Here is a 13,995-nt window from a genome sequence, read left to right as displayed (position 1 = left end):
AATAACCAACAACTTTTTATGAGGAAATCTATATCTACTGCCAATTATTTATCTTCCCAACAACAGATATAGCCCTTCCATAGCTGTTCCCTGACAGCTCACTGAAGAAAATCACATCAACAGAAAAGTAAACATGCAATATTCTGCCCTCTATTACCCTAGATACAACTTCCTCCTTGATTAGGTTTAGGGGCTGTCTTGGGGTCAGTGGGGAATAATGTAACAAAGAAATAATGATACATCATACACTCAAGGAAATATAGGGAACTCAACAAATTAGAAAGGCAATAGTATTTTGTATTAACTGTAAACTGTAACCCACCCAGTATAGTTCAATATATCATTACTAGTTAACAAGTGTTATAATAGCATAAGTCAAAATCAGTTAAAAGTATCTATGTAAAAGAGGTGATAAAAGCAGAAAAACGTTTCCAATGGAAAGCTAACATATAGAGGTAGAAATTTTTCATTAAGTTTTAAAAAAAATCTGAGCAATTATTATGGAATAAACTTTTTTCCTAATTACATGAGCCCACATTATCTTTTTATACCTTACATGTAGACTCTCAAAAAAATAATTTATTGCTCAGCCTTACCACCTTTAAATCAATAAAAATTACCATTACCATTAGAATGCCTAACCTAAGACTAAGTAAGTCTAATAAATACATATAATCACACATTTTTCTGGTTATTGCTGAAGTAAAACCAAACAGTATAGAGATATTAGAGACATTAATGGCAGAATAGAGTAATAACCTATTAATATTTGCTGGATCACATTACTCTTTAGAATAAGACAAAGGAGAACTGCCAAGAGATGTTCCTCTAGCTTTTTCCTGACAATTCACCAAATACAGTTTTGCATTTTATGCAACTAAGCCACAGCTGCTGATGTAAAAATTTACATCAGCAAATATTTACATCAATAAAAATTTAAGGGCAATGTGGAAAGTTGAAGCAGTCACAAACAATATTAATTCTTCATGAATAATCTCAAGTTTAATAGGCAGAAGCACCTTTCCTGAATATTGAGCTTGGGAATGTGCACGACATACTGAACTGAAAGATCAGTGTATGGCAGCTCCTGTCATGAATACGTTTCAGAGTTTCAAACCAGGAACAGCTAAACAAAGCATGAAATGTGCAGAAATACATGTTTCTAGAATAACAACTGCTTAATATATAGTAAACTCTACATACTTACTTACTGTAAGTAACAGTTATTTACTGAACAGCTCAAATTCACATACATCCAGAAACAAAATATAGTGATAAACCAGACACTTTGGTTTTCACTCTCAAGGAAGCGGCTGTAATAATAAATTTTATTTTTTACTATGTAAATGTTCATGTAAATGTTCTAGACTTAACAATAGACTCTCCCTTTCCCTCCTTTAAAAAGTGAAAATCAGCGGACCTATATTGCATATATACAACTATAACAATTCATTTATGAAATTAAGAGAAACAATATTAAAGTATTTATTTTTAACAGATTAAAAATTTCTTTCCTGGAGAAGCTCCAAAACTAAAGCGACCTCATACAATGTACCAAATTTAACGCTCTGTAAGAGAAATGGGAACATAAATGCCTTTTTGACAGTTAAATTGGACCCATTTAGTTACAAAGAATAGTAGCACACACTGGAACACCTTTAAAAGATTCAGACTGTAAAAAGCCTTATAATACATCACAGGATCTGACATTTTATGTTAAGAGAAAAGATTTTTGCCTTCTATAGACACTGGCACCTAAAGTTCAAAACAGAAGAAGTGTTTTTTCACACAACGCTTCCTTTTGTGCTGCCGAAGATGTTGCAATGGCAAAATGTCTCAGTGCCATTGTTTACACAGTTGGGAAAAAAACCCATCTAACTGAGAGAATCTCATCTTAATACTTCTTCCTCTTTCTCATTTGCTTTCTTTTGCCTTCCCCCCCCTTTTTTCCCCTCTCTCTTCTTCAGTTTCTAACTTCTTCATGGCTCTTCTTTCTAGTGTTGTGTCACTACATTAAACCTAACTGAACACTGAACTTTCTACAGATACACTGAGGCAAGCTTTGGTTAAGGTATATATTAGCTCAAACTTCTACCTATGATTAAAAAAGTAGACTACACTAACCTGAGACTTAGTTTAAAAAAAAAAAAAAAAGAGAGAGGTCTTGCATAAACATAAGCTTTGAAACAAGTTAAGAACACCAAAAGCTGCCTCTAGAAATGCTACGTGGCAGCTTCTTGTTTCCCACTGCAAATTAGTTATCAACTAGCTGTCATCCACTGTCTAAAGCTAGTATTAATTTGTATTTTTACTGGGATGGAAGATAGCTCACACAAATGGTTTATCAGAGAGGCTTAAGATGGTCTTCTCCCTGTTCTCAGTTGATAGAAATTTTAGACTTTTTCAGAGCTGCTGATCCACAATGTCACGTTCACCAGGGAAGGAAGAAGGAAAACAGACACATCTCTGGCACTCTGCTTCTAGGCAGGCAGATGAGGAAGGATGCCGAGGTAAAGAAATGTTTAGCAGATGGTTTGCTAATTAGGGTTTAATCTTGAATATTATAGAAGAAAAAAAACATATGTTTATCCCATCCGATATAACGTATTTTTGGATTAATGGGTAATCCACAGTGGTAATCATTTTATCTGTAATAGGAAAAAGTTTAGCATACTGGTCTTCACGTTTTTAATTTAATTAAGGCTCCCATTGGTTGTTTCCTCCATCAAAACCACAAAGAATCTACTTTGTGAATAATGTACTATATTTCACTAACTTTCTCCGAGTCAAACAGAGACCTTGAATTTCATGTAGAAGAAAGCTCTTTTCAGATCATGACGTTAAAAATAAAGTTAAAGCGCCATTTAGCATTGACAAAACAAACAGCAGTCAATGGGAGATGTGGTATGAGAGGGGATAAGCATATAATATTAAAAATCTCATATACCAAAGAAATGCTTGCTTCTGTTGAAACATTTTCCTTTTCAGTCGGTTCAATCTACTTTAAAATTACCTGCAGATGGAGGATAGGTCTATTTAGATCTATAAAGATTTAAAGTAGTGAATAATACAGAAACTGGTTCAGAAGTTTGAAATAGTGTTGTTCTGTCTAGAAGTGATTAACGACAAAGAAAATAAGAGTTAAATTCTCCCCGGGCTCCCTTTGAGAGAATAAACCCTATTGTTCCAAATGAAACTGATAACCTGTAGCAATTTTGAACAAGTCAGATTTCCAAGTACCTCCTTACAAAACTCTATGCTTTTAACTGTTACTGATTCCTGTTCTTTCTCTCTGTATACTGCTCCATTACCTAATTTTTCACCTAGTTTTTCAGTAACAAATTCTCCCAGAGAGACTGGCAACAGCTAGAATGCCTAGTTCTGGTGGGGCTGAACAGAAGTTTAAAGAACATTCAAAGATGGCCACTCCAATATATTGATTTAAACTCAGTGCCACTTTCATATAAATTTGTTGTCTTTTCTACCTCCTTTTGCATTTAATGCCTTCTTTCCATTTTCTACAAAGCCTACAGTCCATTGGGGGCTAAAATTAAATGAAAACCAACTTCCAAAGTGTCTGTAATCACTCTGGATCTTGTGTAGAATATCGAGTTAGGATTTGATTTGTCGAGACACCGTTTCTCACAATCTAAAGTTACAGAAAGCTTATGTGAAATGAAAAAATACTCCTTTTGTATATATGTATAACATGGATTTTCCAAATATAATCCCTGTGACTATGTTGTTTTGCAAAGGACTACAATTGATGATGAAAAATAGGAACGTCATCAAGGTTCTCAAACATTTTGCCTTAAGAAGTTCATAAAGCTCTTACAACACAACAGGACATATATGTAACCTGTGTATAACTAACATGTTACAGGTTAGAAGCAGAAGCAGTCTAACCTGTGTAAAGTGAACTGCAAGGCTGATCTTTACAACTTAAAATTGGAAAGTTAAAAAGAAATTAGTGTGTGGGTGAGACCTCATAGTAAGTACCTACTCATTCCTTCATAGTCCGATACTCTCACAGTGTGTAATTAAAAGACGACAATAAAATATAACTTTTTACACTCCTTTTGGAAGGAAAGACTGAGATCCAAACACACGATATAGAGGGTAATCATGTCACAACATCTTTAAAACAGGTATTCCTGCATCGATAACTTGATTTTAAAAAGTCTACAGACTGAATTAAACCGTACATGATTCTATGGCAATAAAATCATGAGCGATACTGAATGGTTAGATAATTCACCACCCAAAAGAATACTTGTGGAAAATCACAGCCAAGAACAAGGTAAATTTTTAAAACCTGGCAATCAAGAAAGATTAACCCCATAAAGTTACTTATAAAAATAAGAAAGAAAAAGTCCCTACTGGCTGACCAATGGAAATAATGCTCATTTGTCAGCAGAGTTCAGAGATAAGAACTCCAAAACCCCATGGTGCACAAAAAATAAAGATGTTAGGGTATGGCATAGTATGTGCACTGTTTTGTTGTTGTTATTTTTGCTTCTTCCTGCTGAAGATAGAACCCTATCAGGTACTAGGTTCTTGGTGAGTTTTGAATCTGTTTTTAGTGAACTGGAACAAGTTAGATAGAGTTGTTTATATGCTGTAAATCTACTTTCCTTGAGCTGAAAATGTGTTCGCTAATGGGTTGTTTATGAGTTGCAAATCTGTTCAGTGAGGTGAAAATTTGTCAGATAATGGGTTGTTTATGAATTCTAAATCAATATTCAGTGAGTCGGAACTATGTTAGATAATAGCTTGCGTATGGGTTGTAAATCTGTTTTCAGTGAACTGGAAACATGTTAGATAATGGGTTGTTTCTGGATAGTAAATCTGTTCTCAGTGAGCTAAAAACATATTAGATAAAGGGTTGCTCGTGAGTTGTAAATCTGTTTTTAGTGAACTGGAAACCTGTTTAATAAAGGGCTCTTTATATATCTTAACTCTGGTTTTAGTGTGCTGAAAAGTTCAATAATATTTTAGATTTGAGTGGCATATCTGATTTCCAGATAGAAATCCATCAGTTAATGGATTCTTTATGAGCAGATCAACATTCAGTGAAGATCTATGACAACAGTGTCTTGTATATAACGTACTCTATTTTCACTGTTTGAGACAAATAGAGAGTAAAGGTTTGCATGATTTGTAGACTTCAACTTAAGGAGGTAGAAAGGCGTTGTAGAATTGTTAGAACCACACTAGATATTTCCAATGTGGTTTTGAATCTCTTCCTACTAAAGTAAAACTTGCTACAGATGCGTACTAATAATTTTGGAGGAAAAAGCCAAATGAATGTCAGGGATGGCTGTTTTTTAATCCTGCAATGAAACATTATTACTAAAATTTCTCAGCTGGATTCCATTTAGTAATTTCTGTGTAATCACACATAGTTAACATGGAAATGAGAAAATTTTAGAATTTTATGTCTTCCAGTGAATGGAATCACTGGTGTCAACCAGTCTTAGCACTGCTTCTTCCTTTATAGGTGTCATCGTTGGTCAAATACTTCCACTGTATCAAGCAGCTTCATGAACTATTTCCTGTTTACAGTAAGACAAAATCATGTGGAAAGGAAGTAAGTATAGTACGAAACTAGCAGTTTAAAATGAATAACTCAACATAAAGAAAAGAGGTTTAAAACACATGAAGGAGAACAATAAACTAACAGATACTGGGATGTGACACCCCTTCTCATTTACAATGAAAAAACAACTGAAGCATTTCTAGAAAACAAACACCATTGCTCACAAATACATCCCAAGCATATACAGTAAATTTTGTGCAAGGATAGAAAATTCCATCTGACATTCAATTATTCAGAGTGCTGACTCTGCTAATAAAAAATGAAATTGGCCATATTATGATTACAAGTAGAAACACCCCCTAACAACTTCTTAAAAGTAAGTAAGCTTTGAGACCTATTCTTTATGGGATGTCTTCAGCTCTTGCACAACAACCTATTATAAAGTAATGAGACATACTTTATTGGTCTTTAAAAAAAACAATTTTTATCTGCATTGATGCTTCATCAGTATTTCTTTCCCTTTTTTGTCTGTTTTAAATGTAAAAAATTAATGTGTTTTTTCATGTAATACTTTTAATCTCTTCCTATAACACCAGAGTTAAAATAGTGCTTGTATGTCACCACCATACATTTCTGTGAGCTGTTGGTGTCTCTTGTATGGCTAACCTTGACTCTGAATCCCTAGGTTTTAATCCTTTCTTGGGAGTAATGAGACCATCCTGACAACATTGCTTAGTTTCTCTTTACCATGTCTTAATACAGATATCATTAATTCCTCTAAAATATGCACCCAAAAAATATGCAAAGTTACAAAAAAACAACTTGTATTATATTTGAGAAAGCCTTTTCCATTCCTTAGTGTCAACAGTTTGCATGACCAAGAATACCTTCCCAAAACCACAGTGCAGAGTTACATAATGATATAATTATCCAATGTCAGTTGTAGAATAATATTTTGTCAGTTTGCGGCTGTTTAACTTATATTTTTTTCTAAAAATATTTCTATTAGCATCCAACAGCAAAGGGCTCTATGTTCCACATCAAATATACTTCAATTTTTCCTAATCATTATTAAGATGTTTGACAAATAGATAAATGTAGGACTACAACAAACATACGACATCAGAAATGCACATGAGAATTATCCACAACATCAAAAACTATACAGATCAGAAACTATACAACACTTCAGACATTTTGGAAAATCGTTACCAAAATGAACTGCAGCCTCCAAAAAAGCCAGACAGTACTAAAAAATAACAAAGAGAAGAAACAGAGTAAATACATGCATCTGATAACTAACTGCAGATGAATGAGGTTTACTGCATATTTTAGAACAATTGGAACAGAAATAAAAGACAGCGTAAGTTCTTACAATTTAGATTTTTGTAGACAGATTTTTGGATGTTTAGCATTAAGGCTAAATTTCTTACCATGACAAGCCATGATAACTTTTTATGTAGACCTTGTATTAAAGTTTTGTTATACTTTGTTGATAAAGATTGCAGTGCCAGCCAGATCCTCAGATTTCACTGAAGCCTCAGCTGCAAGGTATGTTTTGTTCCTTATCCTGAAGATTCTGGTGATGATCTTAACATTGATTCCGTGATAGTGGCATCAGGCTTCAAGTATTCACAGACCAAAAAAATGTCAAGTTTCATACAAATCCTCCTACTAGTGTGGTGAATGGAGGTATAGTAAACATGCAGAGTTACTGAGTAAGGCTCTACTAAAAATTTCGTAGGTTGGAATTTGCCTCCAATTATCATTGAACACAAGTCACTTTTTTTGGTCCCACTACAAGAAGGGTGAGTCAACTGGACACACTGACCAGGGTCCTAGTATTTTATACTCAGGGATGGTTGTCAGCAGAGGTAACTTACAGTACTTCAGCCCCCTCCTGCAGCTAGAAAAATAAACAGCCAATAGGTTCATGGGGTAAGGAGACTTTTTTTTCATTTCCAGGCATTGCACAATGAAGTCCTGTTTCAACAAAAAAGCTCCTTAAAAATCACAGTAATACAAATTAAGCACTGTCATTATCGCGTCTGTTTTCTAGTAATGTGCTTCACACGTCATAAGGTTCTTAAATAATACATTATTTTGAAGTTGGAATTCTAAAGATAATGTTTAAATGTATCTTATAAGGATAAATTACAAAAATTATATACTTAAGTATGGTGAAACTTTACAGAGTAAAAAAGTCAATAAAGTCAAGTGATTATCAACTTTTTGCTTAACAAATTTTATTGAAATAGAGTATATATTTTGGGAAATAATATTTTTACTTACTTTCAATCAGCACTTTTCTGCCAGCCCAGTTGTCTTTAATAACTTGTATATTTCCAAAGTGTGCATCACTGAAGAATATGCGATTTGTACCTCTTCCTTTCAGACTGTAGTCAAAAGCAAGAGCTATCACATTTTTGAAGTAGTCTGGATTTTCATATGGCCTTACTGGTGAATTTAAGTTGGTTTCATCTGAAAGATGTATGCTTTTCAATATTGTCCTTCCTGAGTACAACAGGTAACCTTCATGTCTCAGGCAAGTAACTCCATCTTCTGCAAGATAGCCATGTGCACAAGCACATGTTCTTCGTGCATTTCCCCGATAAAGGCAAAGTTGATGACATCCACCATTATTCCTGGCACAAACATTAGTACCTGTTAAAAAAAAAAATTAAAATCTATCTTTTATAATATTGCACTTAGCTAACTTAAAATCAAAACTTAACTTTATGTATTCTAAGAATTCTTCTCTTAAAACTCTTTCTACAATATTCACAAGTGAAAAAAAGGCCAAAATAGCAAAGAATGTAACTTTAAGTATAACTGAAAGACAATTTTAAAGAATACAATTAATGAGCAAATATAATGAATGTCCTTTCCAATTCAAAAGAGTATATATTTTATTAAAAGAAAATGATAAAAGGCGTTATTCCTCCATAATTGGCTGAAGACTTTGAAGTGCTTTGAAAGATTTTGTTTTTTCTTTTTTTTAAACACCTGTTACTGGCAAAAAGTCAAATTTAGATACCATCAGAATACAGAACTGTTTTTAGACAATTTCAATCAAAATGAAAACATATATATATTGACAGATACAAAACTGTGTCAATTCAGTTCCTTGTTTTTAATAAAGACATTTCCTAACATTTTGTTCTAATTTCCTTTAAAACCTGACTTTAAAAGCTTACTCCCTGACAAATGCATACTATTAAGAAATCATTGTCAAATTAGTAACTTCAGTGACTACATATGAATCACTATTATAGTTAGTTTAGATAATTTAGTTTCTGTTTCTGACAGCACTTTCCATATAACAACTCAGCTCTTTCAATATAGTCTTCTCTCCGTTTCTGAAAGTTTTCCACGTAGTGAAGAAAAGAAAACATTTTAAATGAATATTTTCAGTTAGAAAACAATAATAATTGTCGGGGAATATGTAGTGTCTGAAAGTACTGTTGATTGAATTTTCTAACTCCTACATTTCAAGCTGAAGACACTTTTAGGAAAAAATAATGGGGGATGAGAGTTAACTTGCTCTTAAATTAGAAACATTGAATTTTGTGCTCATAGGCAAAATTACACGAGACATATTCCTCCATAGTCATGTAAAAACATCTGGAGATTTGGCTGTATACATTTTAAGATTTGGTTTGTTTTAAAGATTCTTTTAAAGTTTTATTAGGCTAGAAAAGTTAATATCTGTTTGGAAGGATGAGAGGTTGAGAAGAGAAAGGAAAATATATGAAAGAGATCCTGAAGCTTCTAAAAATCTCTCTTTGAAAACTTCAATGCTTCAACAGTTCCTCAGCAGTAAATATCTTTTGAAAATGGCCAATTCCAAAACCAGTGTAGTTAGGACATGTCCTTGCACACGTGTCAAATGATACTGCAGCTTGCAAGTAGCACTGCAGGACTGGCTCATCAAAGGGTAAAACAGGTGTTTGAAAAAAAAGCATTAATCACAATCAGCACAGGTTGTTGTTTTTTTTCTTTGGGTTTTTTGTTTGTTTTTTTTTTTTTTTTTTCTCTTGTTTCAACAATAGAAGGTCAGGAAGCTACCTAATTACCTTTTTTTTTTAAACAGTGTTAACTACTTCTAGTTCAATGAACTTAAAAAAATATATATAATATTGTGATATAGAAAAACATTCCAAAAACTTTTTTCACCTGTTTTTTCCCTTTTGTCTTCCTGGCTCACTGACAGCCCCTCCCAAAGACATTAACCATTTGTAGCCTAGTAAAATTTGAAAAACGTATTAAAAAAAAAAATTCATTCAGTTATGTTTTTCAAACTAATATCCAAAGATTTTTTTAGCCTCAGTAATCATTTCTCTTATTCCTAATGCAATCAAGTCTTTAAAGCTATCAATAAAAATCATTACATATAAAGAAGCATTGTTTTATCCCATTGTTCTGTTTTCCTAATTGTATAATATAGCCCTTCCAAGCAAGCAGACATTAACTATTTCTAGCCTAGTTAAAAGAATTATAAAATTTTGTGTGGATTTTATTTTTATACACAAAATATGATTCCCACAGTATTCTGAAATTACATGCAGAAATTCTTAGTAAAATTAATATGCATATGCTTACAAAGTATTTTTTTCAAAACTATTTAAAATTCCCTTAAAAATAATGAAATGACAGTTTTTCTTATTGATTATTAAATAAGTTTTCTTCCAAAATGCAGACTTATTTAACATGTCATATTTAATGCAGTTATTTAGAAAAGATATATAAGAAATAGGATCTTCAGGTATGTAATGCTGTGATTAAAGCAACTTTTGAGTGCTACCAAGACCAGATATAAATTAGTATTAAAAAGTTTATCTTTTATTACAGTAACACTTTTTTCCCTCTCTTTTTAATATCTTCATAGAAAATTTTGTCTGGATGGGCTGGTAGCAGTTTGTTGTGAGGAAATCATCATCATTTTTGGTAGACTTCTAAAAACCTTTGCTCACTGAAACAAGTTTTTCAAGGTCTCTTCAAAAACACAATTTTAGGATCAAAAAGACAGCTAAAAGCAAAATTATTCTTAGTCGGGTAGTGGAGAATAAAATTTAACCATTGATACCGTAAATCACAGAGAGTATATGGTAACTTCCGTTGCTTGAATTTGCTAAACAAATGTAATAAAAAGGAAATGTGATTATTTACAAGGTCTCTTCCCACACAAAAATCCTAGGACTCAAAACTAAGTAATTTCAGGAAATAAATATTTGAGACACAGAGGCTGGGAATGTCTAGATGTGGAAAAAAAAAAAAAAAAATCAGGTTTGCTTTCCAATAGGAATCCGAGACTGCCTGAAATTACTGCTCTTTAAAGGACACTTCAAGGTCCCTCTCATTTCTTAGACTGTGTTTTTGCTTAAAAAAACCTCAAAAAACAAACCAAAAATCTCACCAAACCTGGAATGATAGGAAGTGTTTTGAGTTTAGATTTTATCCTTAAAATACTCAGCAGAATTTTAGTCGAATTTGTACTATATGTTTTCTTTAGTAGATTAATTTTAGATTAAAAAAAGTATTTCAAGAGTGAAAAGTGGAGATAAAAATCAGTGATTACTTAACTTTTTGTATGCTTTAATATACATAAAAAGTAGCAGGTGACATTAAAACAATTAATAGCATCCTTAAGAACAGCCAACCTTTCTCTCGTGCTCTATTAAAGACTTTCACTTCCTTCAGGTTTATTCCAAGGCCAGTCCTCATGGTCACAGCATCCGTGGCCTCATTCTTGTGGCCTCTTCTAATAGAGCCATTTGCATGTGCTCTGCCAAAAAAGTTGAAGATGTCTCATCAACAATCCTCAACTAATTCACACCAAACAAATGACTGAAGAGCAGTGGAGAGTTCACCTAACAGAAGGTGAAGAAACCTGTTCTCAACTATGACTCTGATATGCGTTAGCTTTCAGCATCAGAAACGCCCTTTCTTTGGAAATCGCATAGGTTTCTGTGATCCATTCTGTGACCTTGCTAAGGAATGGCTAATCCTGCAAAGGTGAAGCACCTGGCACTGAAATAACATTTTGAGACTCAAATACTTATGAAAAATAAATTACCTGTCAGACCAGTAGATGTAAGCTCCAAACACTGCGACTGAAAACATATCCACATTGCTCCCTGACAGCACAATCTCCCGATTCCCTCCACTCTCAAGGTCAATTCTTTCTATCTTGTCGGTACGAGCATCACACCAATATAATTTATTTTCCTAAAGATTAATTTTAAAGGAAACATCAACAGTCTTGTTCAAGTATGTAATTAAGAGTTAAGATTACATCAAAGTGGAAGACCAGCTGGCTTTAATGAAACATAACAAATACTGTACATTTTAATATATACTGGAAGACAGAGTAACTAACCTCATAGTCAACGGAAATCCCATTTGGCCACGCAATCCCCAGGCTCACAAGCACAACCTTCTCAGACCCATCTAAGTGTGCCTTGCCTATGCAAGGAGTCTGTCCCCACTCTGTCCAAAATAAATACCTAAAATGGTGTAGAAATTACCAATTACAATTTAGCACCAAACTAAGAGTTGAAAATATGCAGTATTGTAATTCAATTGCAAAAAAAAAAAAAGCATCACCATAACCGTTAAATAGATATTGAAAAAAACCATAAGGCTCGTGTCTAAATGTTCTTAAGAGATTAAATGTATTATAATACTTGTTTTGTAGAACACTGTTGAGAGATTTTTTTGCAAATTATATATATGAAGTAATTCTTAAAACTGTAATTGATAGTCAACATGCAATTCTAGTTGTTAAAGAATTCAGCTTTGTGCTTGGGAAAATATAAGCAAATTAAAAAAACACTAGAACAGAAGTTCTCAAATCTAATTATTAACAAATGTGATAATAGAAGATAATTAGAAATATCTTAAATATGAAGCAATGAGGAACACTGGTAAATGGTGGAGCAAAGGGATTTTGTTTGGGAAGAAGATTTTTCCTATTCTCCCTAAAGCTCATGGGAAGAATCTGCATTCTACTTATCTAATTTTATATTCTCAATCTGTTGCTTTGGGTATAGCAAAGTGAGGCCCATTAATCTACATAGAACACTTCCTTTACTGGACAGTAACCTATGGAATAGCTTTAAGTAAATGTCTATCTGTCTACAAATATATGTATGTATTATATATATTTGTGTTAAAATATATTATAAACACACACATTTATATTCTAAGCAAGAAATCTCCTTCTAAGAGAACATAATTGAAGTCTAGCATATTACTAATCACCTGAAGGGAAGCATCTTCATAGCAAATATTCATAAGCACACACTAAAACGTTGTTTAGTAACATGCTGTACACAGAGTGAACAGAACATACAAAACCATCTTCCATTGTTTTTCTGTGTGTGGAATGCATGTATTAGTTTGTTTTTAAAGATTACAAAATTCTTCTGTGCATTACTAAGCGGTTCAACCCCAGAGTCTGGTGATATCATTACACCAGTGTGTTGTTAAATAGCTAGATTTGATTGGATGACTGCAGATACGTGGAATAAAGAGGGATAAATATGGGACAGGGAGAACAAATATAGATTCCTGTAATTAGCTCATCAAATTTATCTTCTGAAACAACGTCCACCTTACTTTGGCTCTAATTGTAGGGCTGTCTGGCTATAATAAAAACAAATTTATTCTCATACTTCTTTACATAACAAACAGGAATATGAGTACTAACTATAAAACTTATACTACATTAGGAAATTGAACTGCTACATTAGCTAAATTAAAAATATGTTTTAGAAGTGTTAAACTAGACAGTATTAACCAGCTGGATATCCACAATCACTGCTTAAGTTTAAAACAACTTTAACCAGATTAATAACAGAACCTGTAAACAGAACCAAACTTGCTTTCAGGAACTAGCCAGGGGTACTTTCTTAACACAGGACATCAACTAAACCAACTACAGAAAGGCAGGCATTCAATATACTTGAATAAAACAGTCCATGCTCTTTCCTTAGACTAGTTACTCTGAAAGAAAAAAACCCCCACCAACCAAAAACATAATTATCAGGTTAAATGAATCTAAAATCCTCCAAAGAAAATCCTGAATAGCTGCTAAAAACACAAGGCAAATTATTTAATACTTACTTAGACCATTAACGATTATAAATATATTGATATATGAACTTACAAAAACTATTAACTAGTATAGAAAAACTTTATCTTCCCATGTCATCCCAAAAGGTCAGGGAAGAACCATCTAAAATACTTGTTTCCTGGACCTCTGTAGATAGCAATATGCTACCGACACATTTGGTGTATATACTGCAATGCTAGAACACCTATGTCTCAACTTATTTTGGAACTATCCCATAGATAATGCACATAGCTGACATGGAGATGCAAGTGGCGGAAAGTTGATGCTGGCGTAGAATCAACTTTCAAAAAAACTGCTGTGGAAAAAAATTAAATCAGCA

General features: G+C 33.1%; 1 protein-coding gene across 1 annotated transcript in view; it reads right to left on the bottom strand.

Annotated features, from left to right (window-relative positions):
* The window catches only part of LRP1B (LDL receptor related protein 1B), a gene marked incomplete at its 3' end in the record, with an annotated part of 741,532 nt that overhangs the window by 174,409 nt on the left and 553,128 nt on the right, over positions 1-13,995 (bottom strand). Inside the window, exons 38-41 of the mRNA XM_082001234.1 lie at positions 11,919-12,045; positions 11,616-11,767; positions 11,200-11,324; positions 7,832-8,203 (exon numbers count right to left, since the gene is read on the bottom strand). Coding sequence (XP_081857360.1) covers positions 7,832-8,203; positions 11,200-11,324; positions 11,616-11,767; positions 11,919-12,045 — 776 coding nt within the window. The remainder of the gene's footprint in view (positions 1-7,831; positions 8,204-11,199; positions 11,325-11,615; positions 11,768-11,918; positions 12,046-13,995) is intronic.

The sequence above is a fragment of the Phaethon aethereus genome (assembly GCF_964289735.1).
Source record: "Phaethon aethereus genome assembly, chromosome: 6".
NCBI classification, from domain to species: Eukaryota; Metazoa; Chordata; class Aves; order Phaethontiformes; family Phaethontidae; genus Phaethon; species Phaethon aethereus.
Note: the sequence above shows the minus strand (reverse complement) of the source record. Positions and strands in the feature narration are given on the sequence as shown.